The following is a 19,336-nucleotide window of genomic DNA, read 5'->3' as shown; positions in this document are numbered from 1 at the left end:
AGAACTGGGTATTTTGGCTTTCACACAGGGAGAAGCAGCTCCTGCTCCAGGCAGCTTGAGGCAGACAGAGAAAAGAGAGAACAATGGGGAGTTGACCTACTCCCCCCTGTTCCTTGGCCAGCTGCCTTTATTCTTTTCATAGTTTTCTAGTGATGAAAGAAGATAATAATTTGCTAGAGATGTTTTTGTAAGTGAGGTGTAGCTCGTGTCCATAAGCCATGCCTGCTGACTGACCTAAATTATTAAACATGGAGCAAGAGGAGCAGACAGGATTAAGTTTTATTGAGCTGTAGTTACAAGTGGAAAAAAGTACCAACCTACTGCATGGAGAAGTAATATGTCAAAGCTATCAAAACTAAAATGTTTATGTGTATGCAAAATATAAATGACATATAAGGTGAAAATTACAGTGATCAATTTATAACAACAAAAATTAACATTGTAGTTTTCCAGCTTGTTTGATTAATCAAGCACATTTACTCCTGAATCCATAACATTTCTACAATTTAATTTGAACAAAGTGCTATTGAAAATTAGCCAAGTTTTAAAACTGAAATGCTAAGGGTAGACTGTTAGCTCTCCCAGTATTGATTCAGATGAAGATAGAGAATTTATACTTAAACTCAGGTGATGGTTCTGGATTAGTGAGCAGCTAAGTAATTCTGCTATCAGAAGTGATAGAGGTTTAGAGCTTTACCTCTTGGCAGTAACCCTTGGAAGGGAGCTCTGAGATTTAATTTAAAACAGTTGATTGAGAGCTTTCTATGGACCAGTCACTTCTAGGCTCTGGGGATTGGAGAGACATTTAACTTGTGCTACTCTAAAAAATAGGAATAAAGAAAAAGCACCTGCATTTGTCATCTTGAGTAAATGTAGTAACTCTTACTAAATGATTTACTCAAGATTCAAATCCATAGTTTTGGAGAAGGTAAACGTCAGATGCATTGTGGCTATTAGGCACATACTAGGTGCTAAATAAACATGGTTTGCATTTGTTAATCGTGGATCAAAGATAAAGACATCATCAGTTTACATGAGGAAACTGTTTGCTTCATGAGTAATGGGTTTTAATCTACCCCACTTGCGTCAAAGCATTCCTTTAAAGTACTATAGCCTAATATTGCAAAGTCATAATCTTCCAGAATTTGACATCATCTCTGCCTAACGTGCACTGTTCGTGTGAATGGGAGTTTGACTTTGGGAATGAGGCCATTGAAAACTTGCAAGAAGGACCTAGTCAAATGCATCAGGAAATTTGATTCTGGGCATGAAAAACCAGTAATTAAAGGACCATTTTGTTGTTTTAACATGGTTTGCGATTTTACTCTAACGAGAACTAGTTTATTTTAAAAGCATATCTACTCAAATGTGTTGGTTCTTTCATTAACAGACTTTTGGAACAAGCTTTTCAATCTGGGAAAGTCCCAGTCAAACTTCTGGTAGAGCAAGACCCAAATGCAGGTGGTTTAAACTTTTCATACAACCCTTAGCAAACAGAATGAGACGGAGAGAAAAGATAGGACCTTTAAGCATTGCATAATATGCAAAATTGCAAAACAGTTTCCAACCTTGCTCTATTGAAGTACGAGTATTTTAAGAGTTCTTTCAAGATCATCTAGACACTTTAAAATCTAACCTTTAAAAAAATTCTCAACTGATCACTTAAATAAAAATTGACTATTGCCCCTTTATCTTAACTACAGCTTTGGGAGTCAAGCATTTTTTTCATTTCAAAAGAAATGTTATAATTGCAATGCTGGACTGTATTTGAAAATAAGGTATAACATTTAGCTTTAGTTGTTTTCATAACTACAAAGGGAAGATGAGAGTTTTGCCCCTTAGTGGTACTTTTCATTGACATCTCCTTTTCTATCAAGTGGGATAATGACTCAGTCTGTCCGGTAAATAAGGAAACAAGCTCAGACAAGTGCAGGGCTGTGGCCCAGACCCTCACAGAGAAGACTAAACCATGCCCTACCTCTGAGCTCCATCTGGGGGACACTGTGTCCTAGAGGGTGGTCTCGCCGGCCCCTTCTCTTCCATATATGTCCACGTCTGGGAAGTCACCGTCTGACTCCATTTCTATCTTCATCTGTGGCACCATGAACACGGGGCTCTGTGAGTAGCTGAAAGCAGGTGAAGCTGGACAGGAAATTTTGAAGTGCAAGGTGATGCTGAATGAGGAAAAGAGAAACATGCTTTATTGAGTGTTTGGTGTTTTTCATGCTATTCCTCAGAGCAGGGCTCTAATGCAAGTGATTCTCTTTGCTGATGAACTCTTAATGTATCACAGGAACCAGCAGTATCCTATCTGCTTGGTCTTCAGCTGTCGCCATCACCAGTCTCACCCTGTTTTAACTTATTCCTCACATTGCTTCCAAAGTGGACTCTCTGGATCACAAATCTCTGATTCCCCGGCTTAAATTTTCCCATGGTTTCCCAGTGTTCAAAACATAGGTGGTGTGATCACAAAATATGGTGAATGTTTAAATAAAAACAAATTTATTACAGTAAAAGACATTGCCATTAATCCCCCTCAAAATACTCTCCTTCACTTTGAACACGTTTATCCCATTGTTCTTGCCACTTTCTGAAGCAGTTCTAGAAGTCCTCTTTCGTGAGTGTGTTTCCTTCATCCTCCATCATGACCACACTCCATGTCACACATCACACTGGTACAGCAATTTCTGTCAAATGAAAACATTGCTGTGTGTCCTCATCCACCTTATTCACCGGATCTGGCACCGTGTGACTTCTGGCTCTTCCCCAAAGTCAAAGTAATTCAGGACATCGAGGCAGCCACAACAGAGCAACTAGACACTCACAAAGAGGACTTCCAGAACTGCTTCAGAAAGTGGCAAGAAAGATGGGACACAAGTGTGTTTGAAGTGAGGGGGAGTATTTTGAGGGGGATTAATGGCAATGTGTCTTTTACTGTAATACTTTTTTTAAAATTTAAACATTCACTGTATTTTGTGACCACACCTAATAGAATCCAAGCTCCTCAGCACGGCAAGACAGGGCCTCCTATGCTCACACTACTGTTTACTTGTAGTTTGCTCCATCCATCCCTGTCTTCGTGTGTGTGTGCACGCGCGCGTGTGTGTGTGTGTGTGTGTGCACGCACGTGTGTGTTTTCAAATGGTGTTTCCAGCCTTTTCTCACAGCCTGAAATGCCCTTTTCTCTTCTTCACTTTATCTGGCAGGCTTCTGTTTATCGTTCCAGATAAGGCAAATCCCTCCCTTGGGCTACTGTCTTTCCTCTTATGTGTGCTCAATTGTTCTTGGCACCAGGTGCTGTGTGTCTTTGTTCACATGCCTGTCTTTCTATAACCCCAGGGCTTAAGCATTCTGCCTGGTAGATCCTAGATGCTTAACCTGTGTTAAACTAGAGCATATTGCTGAGCCTTTTTCTTCACTGAAACCGAATCCTGCTATTTAGTGGTCTCTGCTTCCATCTGCTTTCATAGATTTGGTAAAACACCCGTGGAGTTGGGAGGTGCAGTTGCCAGTTACCAAATTTTCTACATTTCTGATCTTGTCCCATGCTTTGTATAATCGAACAGGGTTCTGGAAATGCCCTGTCATGGTCCAAATTCTCTCTCCACTGACTGAAATTAAGGCAATTAGAGAATCAATTTAGTATAGGCCTTTTTAAAATGAAAATAAATCAGGACAGACAGACTGCTTTCTCCTAATACATTTGCATGTAAAGATCAGCAACAGACTTTCTCCTAATACATTTGCATGTAAAGATCAGCAACTTTACGGGCATACGAGCCTTGGCTGGGGAGGTGTGATAAGAAGGCAGTCAGAGACGTAATTTGGACATGTGACACTCCTGGGATAGGGCGGCCTCGGGCCCCCTGCTTAGGGAGCCTTGTACTGGTGCTAAGTTTCTTTTCACCCTAGCATGGGATTAGAGCTCTGACTTATAACTCAGAAGATCCTGTACATGTTTCCTAAAATCTCTTGTGAGAGCACCATCTACGTCTGGAGGTTTATCTGCCTCTCGACTTTGGATAGCTTGTGCTTTTATTGTCCTACCCAGTACAGAGTGATTCCTGCTCAGATTAGGGCGCAGCGTAGGAGTAGGGCTGCCCCCACCATCTTCCCTGGTAGTAACTGAGGCTGGTGTTCTTGCCTCTGAATTGCTCTTTTCGATTTTTGAGTCCCCCTTATTTTCAACCATCAAGTAGTCCCACTTTCATCATGGATGGCTTCTCATTTAGAACAGGTGGGAATCACACTGTCAGCATGGGGGCTCCTGGAAACCAGGTCTGAACTCCTTTCTGGACGGTTCTTATCTCCACTTAATCTTTGTTATTTAGTTAGCTTTCTTTGATAGCCTTTCTGACCTTTGCTAATTAACCATGCTGTTATTTTATTCCACAGAGTACTAGATTACCTGGTGTTTTGATCCTTAGAATTCATTTATCCTAGCTTTCAATAATATATATATTTAAGTCATGTCTAATTTTCCTCTGTGTTGTTTTCTTTTTTCAGTATTTACTTTCAATTTTCATTTTACCTAATATTTTATAATTCCCTTTTCTAAAGTGGAATACCATTGTGTGTTGTGGTCATGTTATTACGCTAGTAAGAGGACAGATTTGTAAGTGGACATCCAGTAATCAGGCCTGTCAGCCTTTCTCTCTCTGCAGTGGATCACAAAAGCCTTTTACTGAGACACTGAGTAGTCTCGGAGCTCCTAGTCCCTCAACCTTCCTGGCCATTTCTTAGTGTCTTATCCAACATCCAAGGAATTCACCTTACGGCTGTTACCTTCGGTCAAGGTCTGAGTCACTGAAGGAAGAATCAGAATGAGTAACTCCAACTGGAAGATCTTTTTCCTGGCAGGAAAATCAATATGTCAGATGTGGAGCAGGTTTGAGGACTATACTGGAGAAGCCCCTTTCTCCCTCGTCCATTGTTTCCTATTCTCTATCCCCATGGCCAACACTACACAGAGGCACACAGGGCCCTCACAGGGATGGGGGGCTTCCGATTCAGTTATGCCTTCACTCAGAGGGCTCTCAGCCAGGTTAGGCACGGGGGAGGCATAGGGAGGGCCAGGAAAGAATGAGAAAGGAGGATGGAATTAAACAAATAGCGAGGGGGAGAAGCGTGAGAAACTCAAAGAGGTACCTCTGATGGAGAATGTGATGGGAAGCCCTTCAAGGGTCGTTGGGGCTGGCAGGATCCCTAATCTGGGTCTTTGAGGAAAGTGGCAAGATCCGTATTAGGAACCTGGACTCAGGTTGGGATCTCCAGCTGTGTTGTCTCGATGACAGGACTGTCCACCAATATGGAGCTGAGGCTGGGAGCGGGTAAAGGCAGCTACAGAAGCCCCCAGCGTCTTCCTAAGCAATGCCTGATCCCCGCACCAGGCAGCCTCCTTCTCAGCAGGTGGAGGTGCTTGTGATTCATACAGAATCACAGGCCAAATAGTGGAACTTTCTGACTAATTTATAATCCAAATGCAATGCTACCTGTTTCTCTAAAGGACAACTCAACTTAGATTTGAACTCTCAATCATTTCAACAACTACTAGAAAACATGGGAGGCTCAGCTGGTCATGTTTGGATCGATGTGGTCTGAAACAATGCCAGGTGGTGCCACAGGCATCTGAGGGCACCAGGGGAAAGGAAGGAATGAGGGGTTTTTCCTAAACTAAAGTGAAGATTGATGCAGTCTGCAAGGTTGGTTTGGGGTTTCCATCTGGTTGGCGTTCCAGTCCTCGTGGACCAATTCTCTTTGAACTCTGCCTAGTACAGGAGTCCCTCACATCAAAGACCATTAGATCCTCTGAATTAAAGACAGATACTCCTCAAGGAAGAGATAAAGGATTAGTAGTAAGAAGGGAGAGACATCGTGTGTTTTACTTACTGGCCATGCAGTGGATATCGTTTTGGGGAGCTGATTGGACACTTTCCATGGGAATCTTTATAACTGAGGGAGGAGGGAACTGGGGCTGGAGAGAAACAGTGGGAAAAGCTGATAAACACCACCAATACAACAGCTTTGGCTTTTTTGCCAAGATGGGAAACACATACATCCACAGTGCGCAAAGTACCACTCCTTTACATTCCAGACTAAAAACGCATGCCACAAATACTCTGGGGCCCAATGAAGGGGCATCACACAGCCCGGTGTCCTCTTCTGGGAACATTACTCATCAGAACAGTTTCAACTGTCACAGTAACCAGTCATTTAGGAGTGAACCTCACACATTAGCCATTTAAAGACGTGTGTAAAATAAATTTGTGTAAATTGAATACTGTTTTTCCATCAAATATCGTGTAATCCAGAGATAATTTTTCCCGACCCTGGAATAGTCCCTGGCACATGATAGCCACTGAAATATTTATTGAATGAATCAATGAAAGAATAAGTATTTGTCTTTAAAAGGCACTTTGATTCTTGGTTTCTTTGTTCTCAGAACCTATCTGGGCAAATCTAAACCATCAATGAAAAACATGTGAATGAATGGCGGGCCTCTTCCTTTTCTGGAAGAGGACAGTAATTAAGGACCAAGGAAGTTTTGGTCTCTCACTACCGTCAGAAGATGGTTTAATCGCCACCAGTCAGTCAACAAGGATTTACCTAAGAACAGCTTTGGTCTGCAAAAGGCAAGGTCACTCGGAGAACAATTTGTGGTTTTGGGTCAAATTGGGAGAATGAGAACCAGGCATGAGATTAGGAGATGTCATGGGCAGCTTAGCATATTGGAAATGATCAGATTCAAAGTCAGGAATGGTTTTCCTAATTCCTTCTAAGACATTTAGCTATAGGTCCATCGTGGGTGAGTCACTTCCTTTTTGGTGAACTGATTCAACATCTGTAATGAGCACTTGAACGAGACAATTTTTACCTAACATTTTGTGATTTACTGTAAGTTCTAGACTAGCTTCTTGTCTGTTGACTCCCTGAGTGTTCTGGGGGTGGAATGGGAGGAGACATGAGAGAAGGGAGGGGCAGTCAGGGCAACTGCAGGCATCTGGGGAATGTGGCCACCCTCCTTTCCATGAGGACACGTGCCTCTTCCCCCTCCTCCTGGTACCCTAGGGGCAGGACCAAGCAAACCTTATCCCCAGGCTCCCAGTCTGTCCAGAAGTCCAGTCTACTGCTGAGCCCCCATCAGGTCCCTTCCCCCAGCCTGCTCCATTCTTTGGAGGTCAGTCTTCATAACCTCCTCCATGATGGAGCCAGTCTCTGCCTTGTTCCCTCAGGGGACTGCACTGCTCTTGATTATGGCCTCAAGAGCCCACAGGAATAGGAAAGAGTGGACTTGGTCAGGTTTTCCCTGGGTGGAGGGGCTCTTTCACTTTGGCCCATCCTGAGCATATTCACATAAACAGATACGCTCTCAGCACCCCAGACCAAGAAAAGCAGAAACGTCAGCTCATCCTGGACTAGGTTGCTGCTGGCCACCTGAGAAGCCACCCCATTCCTGGCCTTGGTAGAAGTAGAGGGAGGGTCTCTTGATCTCCCCACTAGACCCGGGCCTCATATGCTCCCTACCTCCTCTTCATTGTCCTCATGGGCCCCTTTCCTTCTCTTTTTCTTCTTATCCGTCTCCTTTTTCTCCTTCTCTGGGAGGATGTTGTCAATCCAGGCCAGATCGTGCTGGGAGAAGATAAGGTCCAGCAGCCTTCGGACAATGATGAGGCCCAGGATCTGTGGCGAGAGTTCAGAGAAAAAGGCAGGCTCCAGGCCCCAAACTTGGGCACAGTTTTTTCTCCCTCAGTCAGCCATGTTCAGTGACTTTTTCTGGTCAGTGTCTTTGGAGCCATATCAAAGCTCCCACAAACCATTATTCACCTCCTGCTCACTTTGGTTCCTCTCTGGCTTCCCTCAGTTGAGTGACAATGCCTATCAGTGACCCAGAGGGACAAGCCTGTGATAACTGAGGTGGGGATCCAGGTGGAGACCATGGGCTGGAGAACTACAGTTATTCTTTAAATCAGTGCTCCTCAAACTTGAGTTTGCATCACCTCGCCTGGTAGGCTGTTAGTACACATACCGCTGGGTGCTGGGTGACTCTAATGACTTGTTCACGGACATTGAACAACTCAACAACAAAAAACCAAACAATCCAATTAAAAAATGGTCAGAGGACCTGAAGAGACATTTCTTCCAAGGAGACATACAAATGGCCAACAGACATATGAAAAATGCTCAACTTCACTAGCTACTAGGGAAATGCAAATTAAGCACAATCAGCTATCACCTCAGACCTGTTAAAAATGGCTGTCATCAACAAGACAAACAATAACACGTGTTGGAGAGGCTGTGGAGACAAAGGAACCCTCATACACTGTTGGTGGGAATGCAGACTGGTGCTGCCGCTATAGAAAACAGTATGGTGAATCCTCAAAAAATTAAGAATAGAATTACTATAGGACCCAACAAGCCCTCCCCTGGGTATCTACCCCAAGAATCTGAAAAATTTATCCATAAAGATATATGTCCCCCGATATTCATTGCAGCATTGTTTACGGTGGCCAAGACATGGAAACAACCAAAGTGTCCTTCAACAGATGATTGGATAAAGAAGATATGGTACATATACACAGTGGAATACTATTCTGCCATAAGAAAAGATGAAATATTGCCATTTGTGACAACAAGGATGGATCTTGAGATGATTATGTGAAGCGAAATAAGTCAGACAGAAAAAGTCGAGAACCATATAACTTCACTCATATGTGGGATATAAAACTGAAAGCATCAAAGGAACAAGATAAACAAAGAAACAAAAACTTACAGACACAGACAACAGTTTAGTGGTTACCAGAGGGTGAAAGAGGGTAAAGGGGATCAAATATATGGTGATGGAAGAGAACTGACTCTGGGTGGTGAACGCACAATGCGATACAGACATGAAGTATTATAGAAATTATTATACAATTACTTGAAACCTATGTAATTTTACTAACCATTATCACCCCAATCAATTTAATAAAAATAAGTAAATAAATGGGAAAAGAAAAGAAAAAAAATCACTGACATAGCGCTCTCTCAGGAGGCCCCATTTCAAATTCTACCTCCATGTCCTCACTTTGGCTCCATCTCCAGCTTTGGGGACCACCCAGGGCTTTCCCTGAGTGTTAGCTCTCAGGCTCCACTACACCCCAGCAGGAGCCTGGGGCCACTTCCCTCTGGTGGGGTTATCTGGGGACCAGATGCAACCTATTGTTGGGTTTTTTCTTCTTTTCACTTTTTATTTTGGAATACTTTTACATTTACATAAAATTTGCAAGAATAGTCAAAGAACTCCCATGTACTTCCCTCAGCTTCACCAAACATTATATTAACGACATTGGACTTTGAAGTTCTTGATCTCTGATTTTAGTTCTCTCCCTCCTCATTTATCTTTTCAAATTCAGTTCGTTTGAGTGGTGAAAGGATTCATATTGAACACAGATCTACGTCTGCACTTGGTTTGAATTTCAGCAGTGGGGACCTCAGTCTCCTTGTTGCGTCTGCCCAGCTTCTCCATCCCCCCCCAGAGTGCGTACGTGGGAGGGGGGTGAGTGGCTTCTGTATTCTCCCTGAGCTGCCCCACCTCAGCTGGGTAGAGCTGGGAGTGCTGCGCTGTCTCTGCAAGTTCTGCCCACCACACAGACCTTCTTGCCCTTCCCTCTTCTCCATTTCCCCTGCCCCATCTGGTCTGGACTCACAACCCCAGTCTTGTTCTGTCCCTGCCTCTGTGACCCTGAGAGAGTCAGGCCATCAGGAGGCGAAGCCGAGGATGGACCTCCCCGTGGACATCTGCCCAGGACGAGTCCATGGCGCAGGAGGGGGAAGCCGGCCCCACCTTACCATGACAGGGAAGATGATGGCAGCCATGGTGGACTTAAGGATCCAGAGCACCGCCAGGCAGAGCATCTGCACGAGGGTGAAGAGGTGAATCCGGCGCAGGGGCACGTGCCGCAGGAAGGCGTGGTCCGGCTGGTGCTTGGCTGGCATCAGGAAGAGCTTGCAGCGTTCCCAGAACTGGCAAGGACAGCTCGAGGCTCAGCCAGGCCGTGGGGACCCAGGTGGCCCTGCGGGGGGCTTGGGATGGCGGGGAAGGGGTGCTGCGATGGGATCTCATAGAGGGGAGCCCCTGGTCAGGCCGTAAGGATGTACAGAAAGGAGACTGGAGGGATAGCAGGACATGTAGTGAGATCTTAGGGGAGGGGGCTGGAGCCCTGGGTGAGGGGTACGGCCTAAAACTGGGCACAAGTGGACACTATCCACAGGCAAGGAAAATGCAACTTAATTGGAACACACAATCCGAGACATGCCAGTGTATCATGGTAAATAAAGAACAAAACAAAACGTTTCCTTCTGCTAGAGTTGCCTTAGAGAAGAGAGAGATGTAGTTAAACGCTTGCTGGAGTCAGCCGATCTGGGCTTGGAATTCTGAGCCTCGGTTTCCTCATCTGTACAACAGGTATCAGAGGACCTACTTATACAGGCTTAATTATATAACACCCCTAAAGTGCCTGGTAGAGTTAGTTTACTTGGCACATACTAAACGGTAGTGTCATTATTACTATTATTCTTCCATCGAACTGGGAAAGGGAGCACGTGGGGTCTTGGTGACACGGAAGCAGACTTGGAGTGCTGACTCCATCTCACCAGCTTGAGGAAGGAAAAGCTTTACCTGGATGCCATTCAGGGAGGCCACGCCCATGTAGAGGAAGACTCCGTAGAGCACGGGCATGGGGATGTACTGAAATGAGAGAGGGAAGCAAAACTCTTGGCCACCTTGTTCTGTATGACAGTGTCAGCCTGGCCTGCCTCTGCTGTCCCCAAGCGGCAAAGGAACTGGATGTTTGGAGGAATTGAGGGTCTCAGAGCAGATCTGGAGCCAAAGTGTCTGTGGAGAGGGTGAGCGTCCCTGGGGCTCTCCTGCCATCTTCATAAGCTGGGGTAGTTAGCGCAGGGCACAGCTGCTCTCCCAGCCTGGTTCCTCACTTGGGGCCCTGCAGAAGCCATGCGGTCTGACGACACCCCTCTGGCATGTGGGGAAGCTCCTTAGAAAGCCCCCTGCTCATTCCTGTCAGCCCCTTCTTACCTCCAGCCCTAGTGGAGGGGCCCCCAAAGCTGTGTTGCTCAGGTTGCAGGGGGCTGGGGACCGTTAGTGAGCTGACCTACATCAGCAGGGAGGGGTACCTGCTCAGTAACGAAACTCATGCATCACACACAATCTTATATAAAAAACCAGGATGTACACACCAGCGACCACTCATCACCAACTAAGCACTAATGGTTTTGTGGGTCTCTTCCCTTCGGATCCCGCTCCCAGGTAGCTCGTTGGCTTTTGCAAAAATGGGTTCATATCACTGATACAATTCTGCAGTCATCATTAGGGCTCTTAGAAGCCTTTTGAGGTGTTTCCCCACTGTCTCTCCAAGCTGTGTTTCTGCTTCTTTTCTTTCCCTCTATCTGCACCTGCGGCTCGCCACGACACACAGGCTGCTCTGCCTGGCTCCTGGGGTTGTCGTGTTGGGACCCATGGGAGAACCAAAGTACTAGGCCCAACTGTTAGACATCATTTCAGAATGTCAGTAAATCTAACCAAATAATTATCTTCTTTCTTAAGAGAAATTAGACTGCGTTCGTTTTTTAAAATACAAAGCATGATTTGGACCCATATGCTGTAAACTACAATCCAAGACATTTGAACTTAAAGAAAGGAAATGTGGGGACACGGCATCATTGTACACAGCTTATGAGATTTTGGCCTAATTATGAAACAAGGTAAAAATTTTAATAAACAATGTTGTCTTAATCATCCTCCAAGTGTGGGAACCATTGCGAGAGAAATGAAGCCTTAAATAAAAGACTTAGCTATAATCTATAATAACATAAATTCAAGGTGGCTTAAAACTTCCCCTGGGCCCTACGCAGTGTGAAAACCACATCAAACAGGAGAACTGGGCTAAGTCTTAGATAATTTGTAGTTACCAGGAACTGACTACGAAGCCTAAGAAATCGTCTCCAGTCCTGTTATTTGCAGGTTCAAGCAGCTTTCCCAGCAAATCCCAAAGGCACATGACCTCACATTCCAGCCAGCGATGGGGCTGTGATCTAGAATTCTAGATTAATCAGTACAAACTGGATCCTCAGGGAAAGGCCCTAATGACATGGGAAAGTGGCAAAAAGGTGCCGGTGGTGTCCCCTGTTAAAGCACTCAACAATGATCACAGTCCCACAAATGGAAGGCTGTCACAGCCTTCCTATAAAATTTGAGGCTGAGACCATGAGAACCACATGGTCTTCAGAGAAGGGGCTCCTGACATGGTCAGGAGTTGCACTGAGGCAGAATGCAGAAATCCACAGTCCTGAAGAGCTGTGGCCAGATACAAGCAAAGACCAACCAACCAACAAAACAAAACTTCAGGGTTTGGGACGGACTGGCAATCTGCAGAGCTGACTGTGAAAGTCATTAATGCTGCCAATCAGTTGCATGGCCACTTCACCCCCAGTGCCGAATGGGCCATGGAAGGACTGAAGATTACCACTGATTCTCTAACAATAAATGTCACTGTGTTTAAATTAGTACAACCAACCTGAGAAAGACAGAGAGAGAGAGAGAGACAGAGAGAGAGAGAGAGAGATTTCATTCCTTGCTGCTCAAAGTGGCATCTTTGGCCCTGTGAGTTTATTGAAAATGCAGAATTTGGGGTCCCACCCAAACCTACTGAATCAGTATCTTTAACAAGATTCAGGTGATTTTTATATACATTAAAATTTAAGAAGCCTTAGAATAGAACTCCACTGGGGGAACTGGTACAAAGACAGGTATAGTTAGTAACTGATATAGAAACATTAATAGAAACACTAGTCATTAGGATCCAATTTGCTCTAAAATTTGTAGCATCAAGGGGACCGCTCCTCTGTTGGCTACATAAACAAGAATTAAAGATTTCACCTAAAGCATGGTCTTAGGTAGACAGCTCTCCAGGGCAAGTTCTCTGAGTCTAGTACTCAGCTATGCCTAATTTGAGCAAACTTACAGTTGCAAAAAGTTAAACAAGCTTTATAGAAAATGTTCTTGATTGGAAACAAATGCTGCGATTAAATTTAAGCTGTCAGATTGGTATTAAGTTCTATTTTTCTTGAAGTGGCTATACCAAATAGCTCTTTCTTGACCTAAAATCAATCTAGTATTTAGTACTGGTGTTAGCTAGTGATAATGCGTCAATCACTAAACTAACAGTTTTGAAGCCTGTCTTTTTGTTGTTGTTGTTATTAGAAATGATTTTGTTTTGATCGGTTAAAATGGAAGAGAGTTGAACAGGATAGTTGTTGGTTGGGACGGGGAAGATTTGCCTCAAAGATCCTCTTGAGCGCTCGTTCCCAGGAGCGGTCTCGGGTGGAATGAGTCTCTGAACAGGTGGATGTAAACTTGGTCACGTCCGCTGAAAGCCTATCCTTCTAAAAACGTATGTATCTTGGATAATTAAATCAGAATCCTAAATCTTATGATCAAGAAAAATCTATATGGGTCTTCTCTGCTATAAAATTTACCACATAGATTGAGGAAAGAGTGAAGATGGGGGGGGGGCGGGGAAATGGAGTCATTTTAACCAAGCTGCTAAAATAATTAACATTATGAAAGTTGAGGTATGAGGAAAGACTTCATTCTTGTTCTAACCAGCATGGAATTTAAACTTTGTTTTGAACTTTCAGGTCCTGCGTCAGTGCCTGGATATACATCTGGACCTCCAGGTAGGCCTATAATTACCCCCTGAAAAACTCATGCATACATCAACCTGACATCCATTATCCAGACCACTGTATGTGACCAGACCTCCTGACACCCATCTCTGGACCACCTGGCATCCATCATCCTGACTGCCTGACATCTGATTGATAACCATCCTGGAACAATCCTAAGGCTAAGAATGCGGGACTGATTATTCTCAAGAATGTACTTTTTACTACAAGAACTTTTAACCTTACTTTCTTCTTTGGAACACCTCTGGGTTTTTGCCTAGCTGTGTTCCCATATTACAGACTCCAAATCCTTGAATAAATCTCTATCATTTATTTCTAGTAAAAGGCTCCAGATTATTTTTAAGTTTGTGGAACAGATTAATTCACCAATTAATTAAAATATTATCTTTTTTTCCACTCTTATTGTAAAAGAACATGGGCAGGATTTTTCAAATCCTTTTGTGATTAAATGCAAAAACAATATCAGAGCATTTGGAGCTATGTGGACCCATGGAAAGTTTTCCAAGATGGTAAGAGTAATAATTAACATCTCCCCATATGTGGCGTCTTACCCTATTAAGAGAGTCCATTTATTTTTATAAGGTACATAAATTAATGCAGAAATACAATCCACAACTTGGGAAAGTTATATACATTTGAGCCAAGAAGTACAGCAGAAAAAAGTTTCCATTACTGCTTAAAATAGAAAGCTATTACATATCATCCGAAAATGAGCAATGTGACCACATATCATTTAAAGGATGACCCTCAAAGCCTGCAATGTCAAATCTGAGGCACAGAACTATTTTCATTTTGATTATTTTATTTAAGTATACTCTGTGGGCATGCTTTTTAAATTCAGAAAATAGACAATATTAGTGCCCAAACAAAAATTTACTAAAATCAGACATGTCAAGCATATGAGTACAAAAGCCTAGAAAATGTATACTCAGAATATAATAAATGCGCCCTTAAGATAATTGAACACATTGTCAATGGAACTAAAGGAAGAAAACTGCGGCGGAATTTTCGAACGGCTTTGTGTTCTATTCAGATACTAATAAGAGCTAATGTTAAAAAACTGAATCCCCGAACATACCCAGCAGCCAGGGCGCATGCCTGAGATCGCCTGAGCTCTCTCTCACAGGACGAGGACACTGCCATCACCGATTGTTTCCCGGTACTTAGGGCCCCTAAAGTAGGATGTTCTTAGATTTCAGCTTTTTTATGCAAATGCTTTCTGTTAAACACTGTCAGGATTGAGCTGCACAATGATTCTTTGTAACCCTTTCCACAAAATTAAATATTCTCTGGCCATTTAAAATACACTTTTAAATAAACAAAATGTCTGCCCACCTGTGTGTCATCTGTTTCCTGCACAATTGAAATATCCGTTAAAAAATATCTAGCCTCAAACCTACTGTGTGGGTGTGCCCAGCACCAGTTCTCAAGCTAGAAATATTTTCCATTGTAAATGAATCAAGTAACATCATGGTTCTTCAGTCTTTGTTTTTCACAAGGTCATCCCTGAATGAGTTGTTTTGAGATATTCAAAGGGAGAAAACATCTGCAAAAGACAGGGGCAACTCCAACTAAGATTAATTCAAAAAAGGGAAGAAAGCCTTTGTAGGCATTGGTTATGAAAAAGGGGCCATTGATGGGTGTTATGGGCTGAATTGTGGCCCCCCAAATTCATATGTTGAAGTCCTAATCCTCTGTGCCTCAGAATGTGATTGACTTTGGAGACAGTGTCTATAAAAGAGGGAATTAAGGTCAAATGAGGTCACGCGGGAGGGCCCTAATTCGGTATGACTGGTGTCCTTAGAAGAAGGGTTAGGACACACATGTGCCCACACAGAGCAAAGCCCATGAGGACACGCAGAAGGGAGCCATACACAAGCCAAAGAGAGAGGCCTCAGAAGAAAGCAAACCTGCCAATACTCTGGTCTTGGATTTCTAGCCTCCAGAACTGTGAATGTGTCTGTTGTTGAAGCCACACAGTCTGTGGTATGTATTTTGTTATGGCAGCAAACAAATACAAACACGTGAGTGACTGGAATGGAGAGAGGCAGAAACCTGAGCAGAGAGAGACCTTTCTGGGGACACACGCTACTAAGGTACTCCCATTTGATTTCGTCTCTTCCAGCTTTTGTAGGGACACGAGCAAGAGGAGCTTCAGACAGTGGAGAAAAGTCACTTATGTGCCTAAGACATGCCACACAGACAAGCAGAAAACAGGCCCCCAGAACGCATACAGCGACCTCCCGCTGCAAGTTTTAAACTTCAGAAAACGGGTGAGCCAGGAAGCCTCTCATGGGCCATAAACACACCAATGTGGAATCACCAGTTCAGGGAGCTCCTGATCTAAGCAAAGATGGAGCTTGGCAGAACTTTCTGAGGTAAGTGTTTCCCAAAAAGGTGAGGGTGGACCCTGGGAGGGGTGGAAAGAGCAATAAGGACTGCCTGCTGTTGATAATAAACGATGCAATATTCCAAAAAACAATGATGATAATGAAACATCTCTTTAGCCTAATAGGATTCCACCTTTTTAGGGGCCATGTGGGGAGCCTGTCCCCACATCTGAGGTATCAGGCCACGGCTTTCTCAGGTAGATGGGAAACCTGGGGGCCGGTACCAAGCTGGGGACCTGGGGGCTGGTACCAAGTCTCACCTTCAGGACAGGAGCCAGGAAGACGGAGATCCCTGTCAGGACGAAGACGATGGTGCCCGTCACTCTCTGTTCCCTGGCAGAGAGGAGAACAATCAGGGGGACAGTCGGGGGAACAGTTGGGGGGGCAGTCAGGGGGACAGTCGGGGGGATTGCGAGATGCTCCAGGACCACTCCAGCCTCCGGCCCTCTGTGGGCACCTAAAGGCATGTCCGAGGCCCTAGCCTCTGCCTTGCTCCCCCACTCCAGGGAGTAAGCCAGTTGCCAGAGGCTCAGCTGACCAGCACATGGGGAGAGAGGGACCCCGACAGAAGTGAAGGAGTTTTGTAGGGGTGTTTAGGAGGTTGTCCAGTGCAGGGGCTAATAGCAGGGGTGCTTGAGCCAGACCAACTTGGGGGTGGCTCTGCCACTTACTGGTTGTGTAGCACCAGGCAAGGACCTAAATGTCTTCACCCCAGTAGAAGAGAGATAATGGCACCTACTTGGAGAGTGGGCTGTTGTGAGTGTGAAATGGGATATAAAGTGCTTATTATCCCTGCCCTTTGATTATAATAAGTTCCCATGTTTGTAGGACATGACTAATGAGGATTTGGAAGGGGCCCTGGCTGCCGGCAGAGCAGGTATGAGGGGTGGGAGGGCAGGTGTGTTTTCCTGCATGCCCAGGCCCAGACACAATGCCTGCAGGTGGGAAGAGCTGGGGGCTCTGGGACAGACTGCTCAAGGACAAAGCCATCCGGGGCGCAGGGGTCTGGGAGGGGACCCTGCCCTGACCATACAAGTCTCGCTTAGGGCAGCTGGGCAGCCCAGGTCTCCTGAGGCAGTGGGGAGAAGCTCTTAGGACGACCACTTCTGAGAACGCCAGTACCTGGTATGGGCTCATCTCGGACGCCCTAAGAGGTGGAAGATGTGCTTCTCTGTCTGAAACAGGTCAGGGACCTGACGTGGGTGTGAGAGGAGGGGCAAGTGAGGAAACAGAGGGGACAGGCCATGGGCCACACTCCGGGGGTGGGAGTGATCCTGGAAGGCTTTCTGGAGACATGGAGATTGAGCAGGACTGAAAGCCATGGGAGGGCTTTGGGGGAAAGTCGCTGCAGAGCTTCTTGAGGACACAAAGGGGCAGGTCAGAAGTGGCATGTGGGGCTCCTGAGTGGCCTGTATAGGTGAGAGGCAAGAGTGTGTGTATGGGCAAAGGTGGTGTCCTGCTGGGAACCTTTTAGGAACAAAGCACCACTTAGAACTTCATTTCTACCTCCTTCCTCCCTCACTTCCGGAATATTCCTCCTACCCATGTGGTTCCTGGCCTGTTAGAGCAGGGGCCCTTTCACCCAAACACCTTGAAGGTAAGAAAACCCCTCCCTCAACCTGACCACTCCTGCTCAGGTGGTCCCCAGGCCCGGACTCCCACCTACCTGACCCCCAGGAATTGGGGCTGCTCCCCAGGGGCGCTGGTCTCCGTTTCCATCTTGAGGCTGTCGATGTGGGCGATGGAGATGACTGTGGCGGCCACGTACCAGGGGAGCCCCATGCAGGAGCACAGGGCCAGGAGGATGCCCACCCAGAACAGGTCCAGGTGGTAGCCAGCAGCCTTCTGCAGGGGCAGCAGGAGAGGAGAAGCTGTCTAGAAGCCTGTTGCTGACCATATGTTGGGGTGGGGTAGGTTACGCAGAAATCTTCCCCAAAGCAGCCATTTTGTGGAACATGGTTCAAGGGTTCCCCTTGGCCTTCTAGAGAGTACTCTGAGGGGGCCGTCACCCTGAGGTGCTCAGGCCTCACCAACCCCAGGGCTTGGTGAGCCAGGGTAGGAACACAGGTGAGGGAGAGGGGTGTTCAGGCTTGGAGAGGCCCTGGGCTTGGGTCCTTAGAAAGAAGGACGCTACCAGTGGCCATAATATATCTGCAGTTCCTGAATGAGGGGCTTGGCTGGGGCAGGCCCTAGACTAAGCCTCGAGTCATCCAGAATGGGATCGGGGAGAAGGTAGCCCGAATCTGCCCAGACTCAGGGGCAGGGTGGGGAGTTGCAGAGACCAGGAGGGCTAAGGATGCCTCTGCCTCGTGGTTCTGGATCTGCTCAGACTCCCAAGTTCACTGTCAGGAGGTACAGAGCTGGAGGGTCTCTTTAGGAGAAACAAGATGCCCAGTGGCTCACCCTGGGCTTGGTCCTGGTCCGTGGATCAAGTCACTCTGGCCCTGGTGGCCTTACTGCAACTGGAAGTCATATTTCCCCACACACACCAGAAATCCAGTCCTCTGGACTCATATTTTGCTTCACAAATGGCCCCAAATTTTGATAGACGTACCATCTCCCTTCTTTGTTCCTTCTGAATTGTGGGAGGAAAGAGGTTGTGCTTCTGCTCCAAGCACCAGCCTTACCTTCAGCTTGTTCTCCTTCCGGTTGACGATAACGGCTGTGATCTGCTGGTCCATGAAGATCAGGATGGTCACCAGCAGGGCGGGCAGGATGCTTGCCAGGTACACCCACCATGGGTTCTTCCCGAAGGGGGCCACGAACCAGCCTCGGTCTGGCCGCGTGGGCTGCGTGGAGCAAACGGAGAAGGCCCTTTCCTCTCTCCCTTGTCCCACTGCACTTGCTGCCCTGGGCCCCACTCTCCCCACCTTCGTGCCTTTCCCGCAACTGGGGTACTTTTCAAATGCAATCCTTTCCCTTGAAGACATTGGCCTGCAACTTTAGAACAAAGAGACCCAAGGCAGACAGACTTGGCCAGGGTGCAGTGTCTGCAGAACTGAGATCATTTGTGGCAGCCGCCTGGGATCGCCTGGGAAACAGGGCGGTGCAATCCGAGGGCGTTTGGAGGAAAGCTTGCGGTCACTCCATAATTGCAAAATAACAAGAAGCAGAAATGAGGCCCAACAGGCAACAATAAAGAATTTGATGAGCCCAGTGCCTGATGCTGCTGTCTCTCCCCTGTCACCTGTCTGGGGAGCATTATA

At 45.9% G+C, this 19,336-nt stretch overlaps 1 protein-coding gene across 8 annotated transcripts in view; it reads right to left on the bottom strand.

Moving 5' to 3' along the window:
- Nucleotides 1-278: 278 nt before the first annotated feature.
- The window catches only part of SLC4A5 (solute carrier family 4 member 5), an 81,301-nt gene continuing 62,243 nt past the window's right edge, over nt 279-19,336 (bottom strand). For 3 of the 8 annotated variants that reach the window (XM_033125549.1, XM_033125555.1, XM_033125557.1), the window contains 8 exons: nt 18,758-18,919; nt 17,797-17,975; nt 16,391-16,463; nt 10,658-10,726; nt 9,829-10,002; nt 7,525-7,680; nt 4,786-4,853; nt 279-2,174 (listed from right to left, as the gene is read on the bottom strand). In XM_033125549.1, coding sequence (XP_032981440.1) covers nt 2,009-2,174; nt 4,786-4,853; nt 7,525-7,680; nt 9,829-10,002; nt 10,658-10,726; nt 16,391-16,463; nt 17,797-17,975; nt 18,758-18,919 — 1,047 coding nt within the window. In that variant the 3' untranslated portion in view covers nt 279-2,008. Of the gene's footprint in view, nt 2,175-4,771; nt 4,854-5,889; nt 5,975-7,524; nt 7,681-9,828; nt 10,003-10,657; nt 10,727-16,390; nt 16,464-17,796; nt 17,976-18,757; nt 18,920-19,336 lie in introns of all 8 variants that reach the window. The other 5 variants (XM_033125551.1, XM_033125552.1, XM_033125554.1 and 2 more) reach the window with 5 other exon arrangements.

Source organism: Rhinolophus ferrumequinum, chromosome 13, assembly GCF_004115265.2.
Source record: "Rhinolophus ferrumequinum isolate MPI-CBG mRhiFer1 chromosome 13, mRhiFer1_v1.p, whole genome shotgun sequence".
Classification (NCBI taxonomy): Eukaryota; Metazoa; Chordata; class Mammalia; order Chiroptera; family Rhinolophidae; genus Rhinolophus; species Rhinolophus ferrumequinum.
The sequence above is the reverse complement of the archived record's forward strand: the minus strand, read 5'-3'. Positions and strand labels throughout refer to the sequence as shown.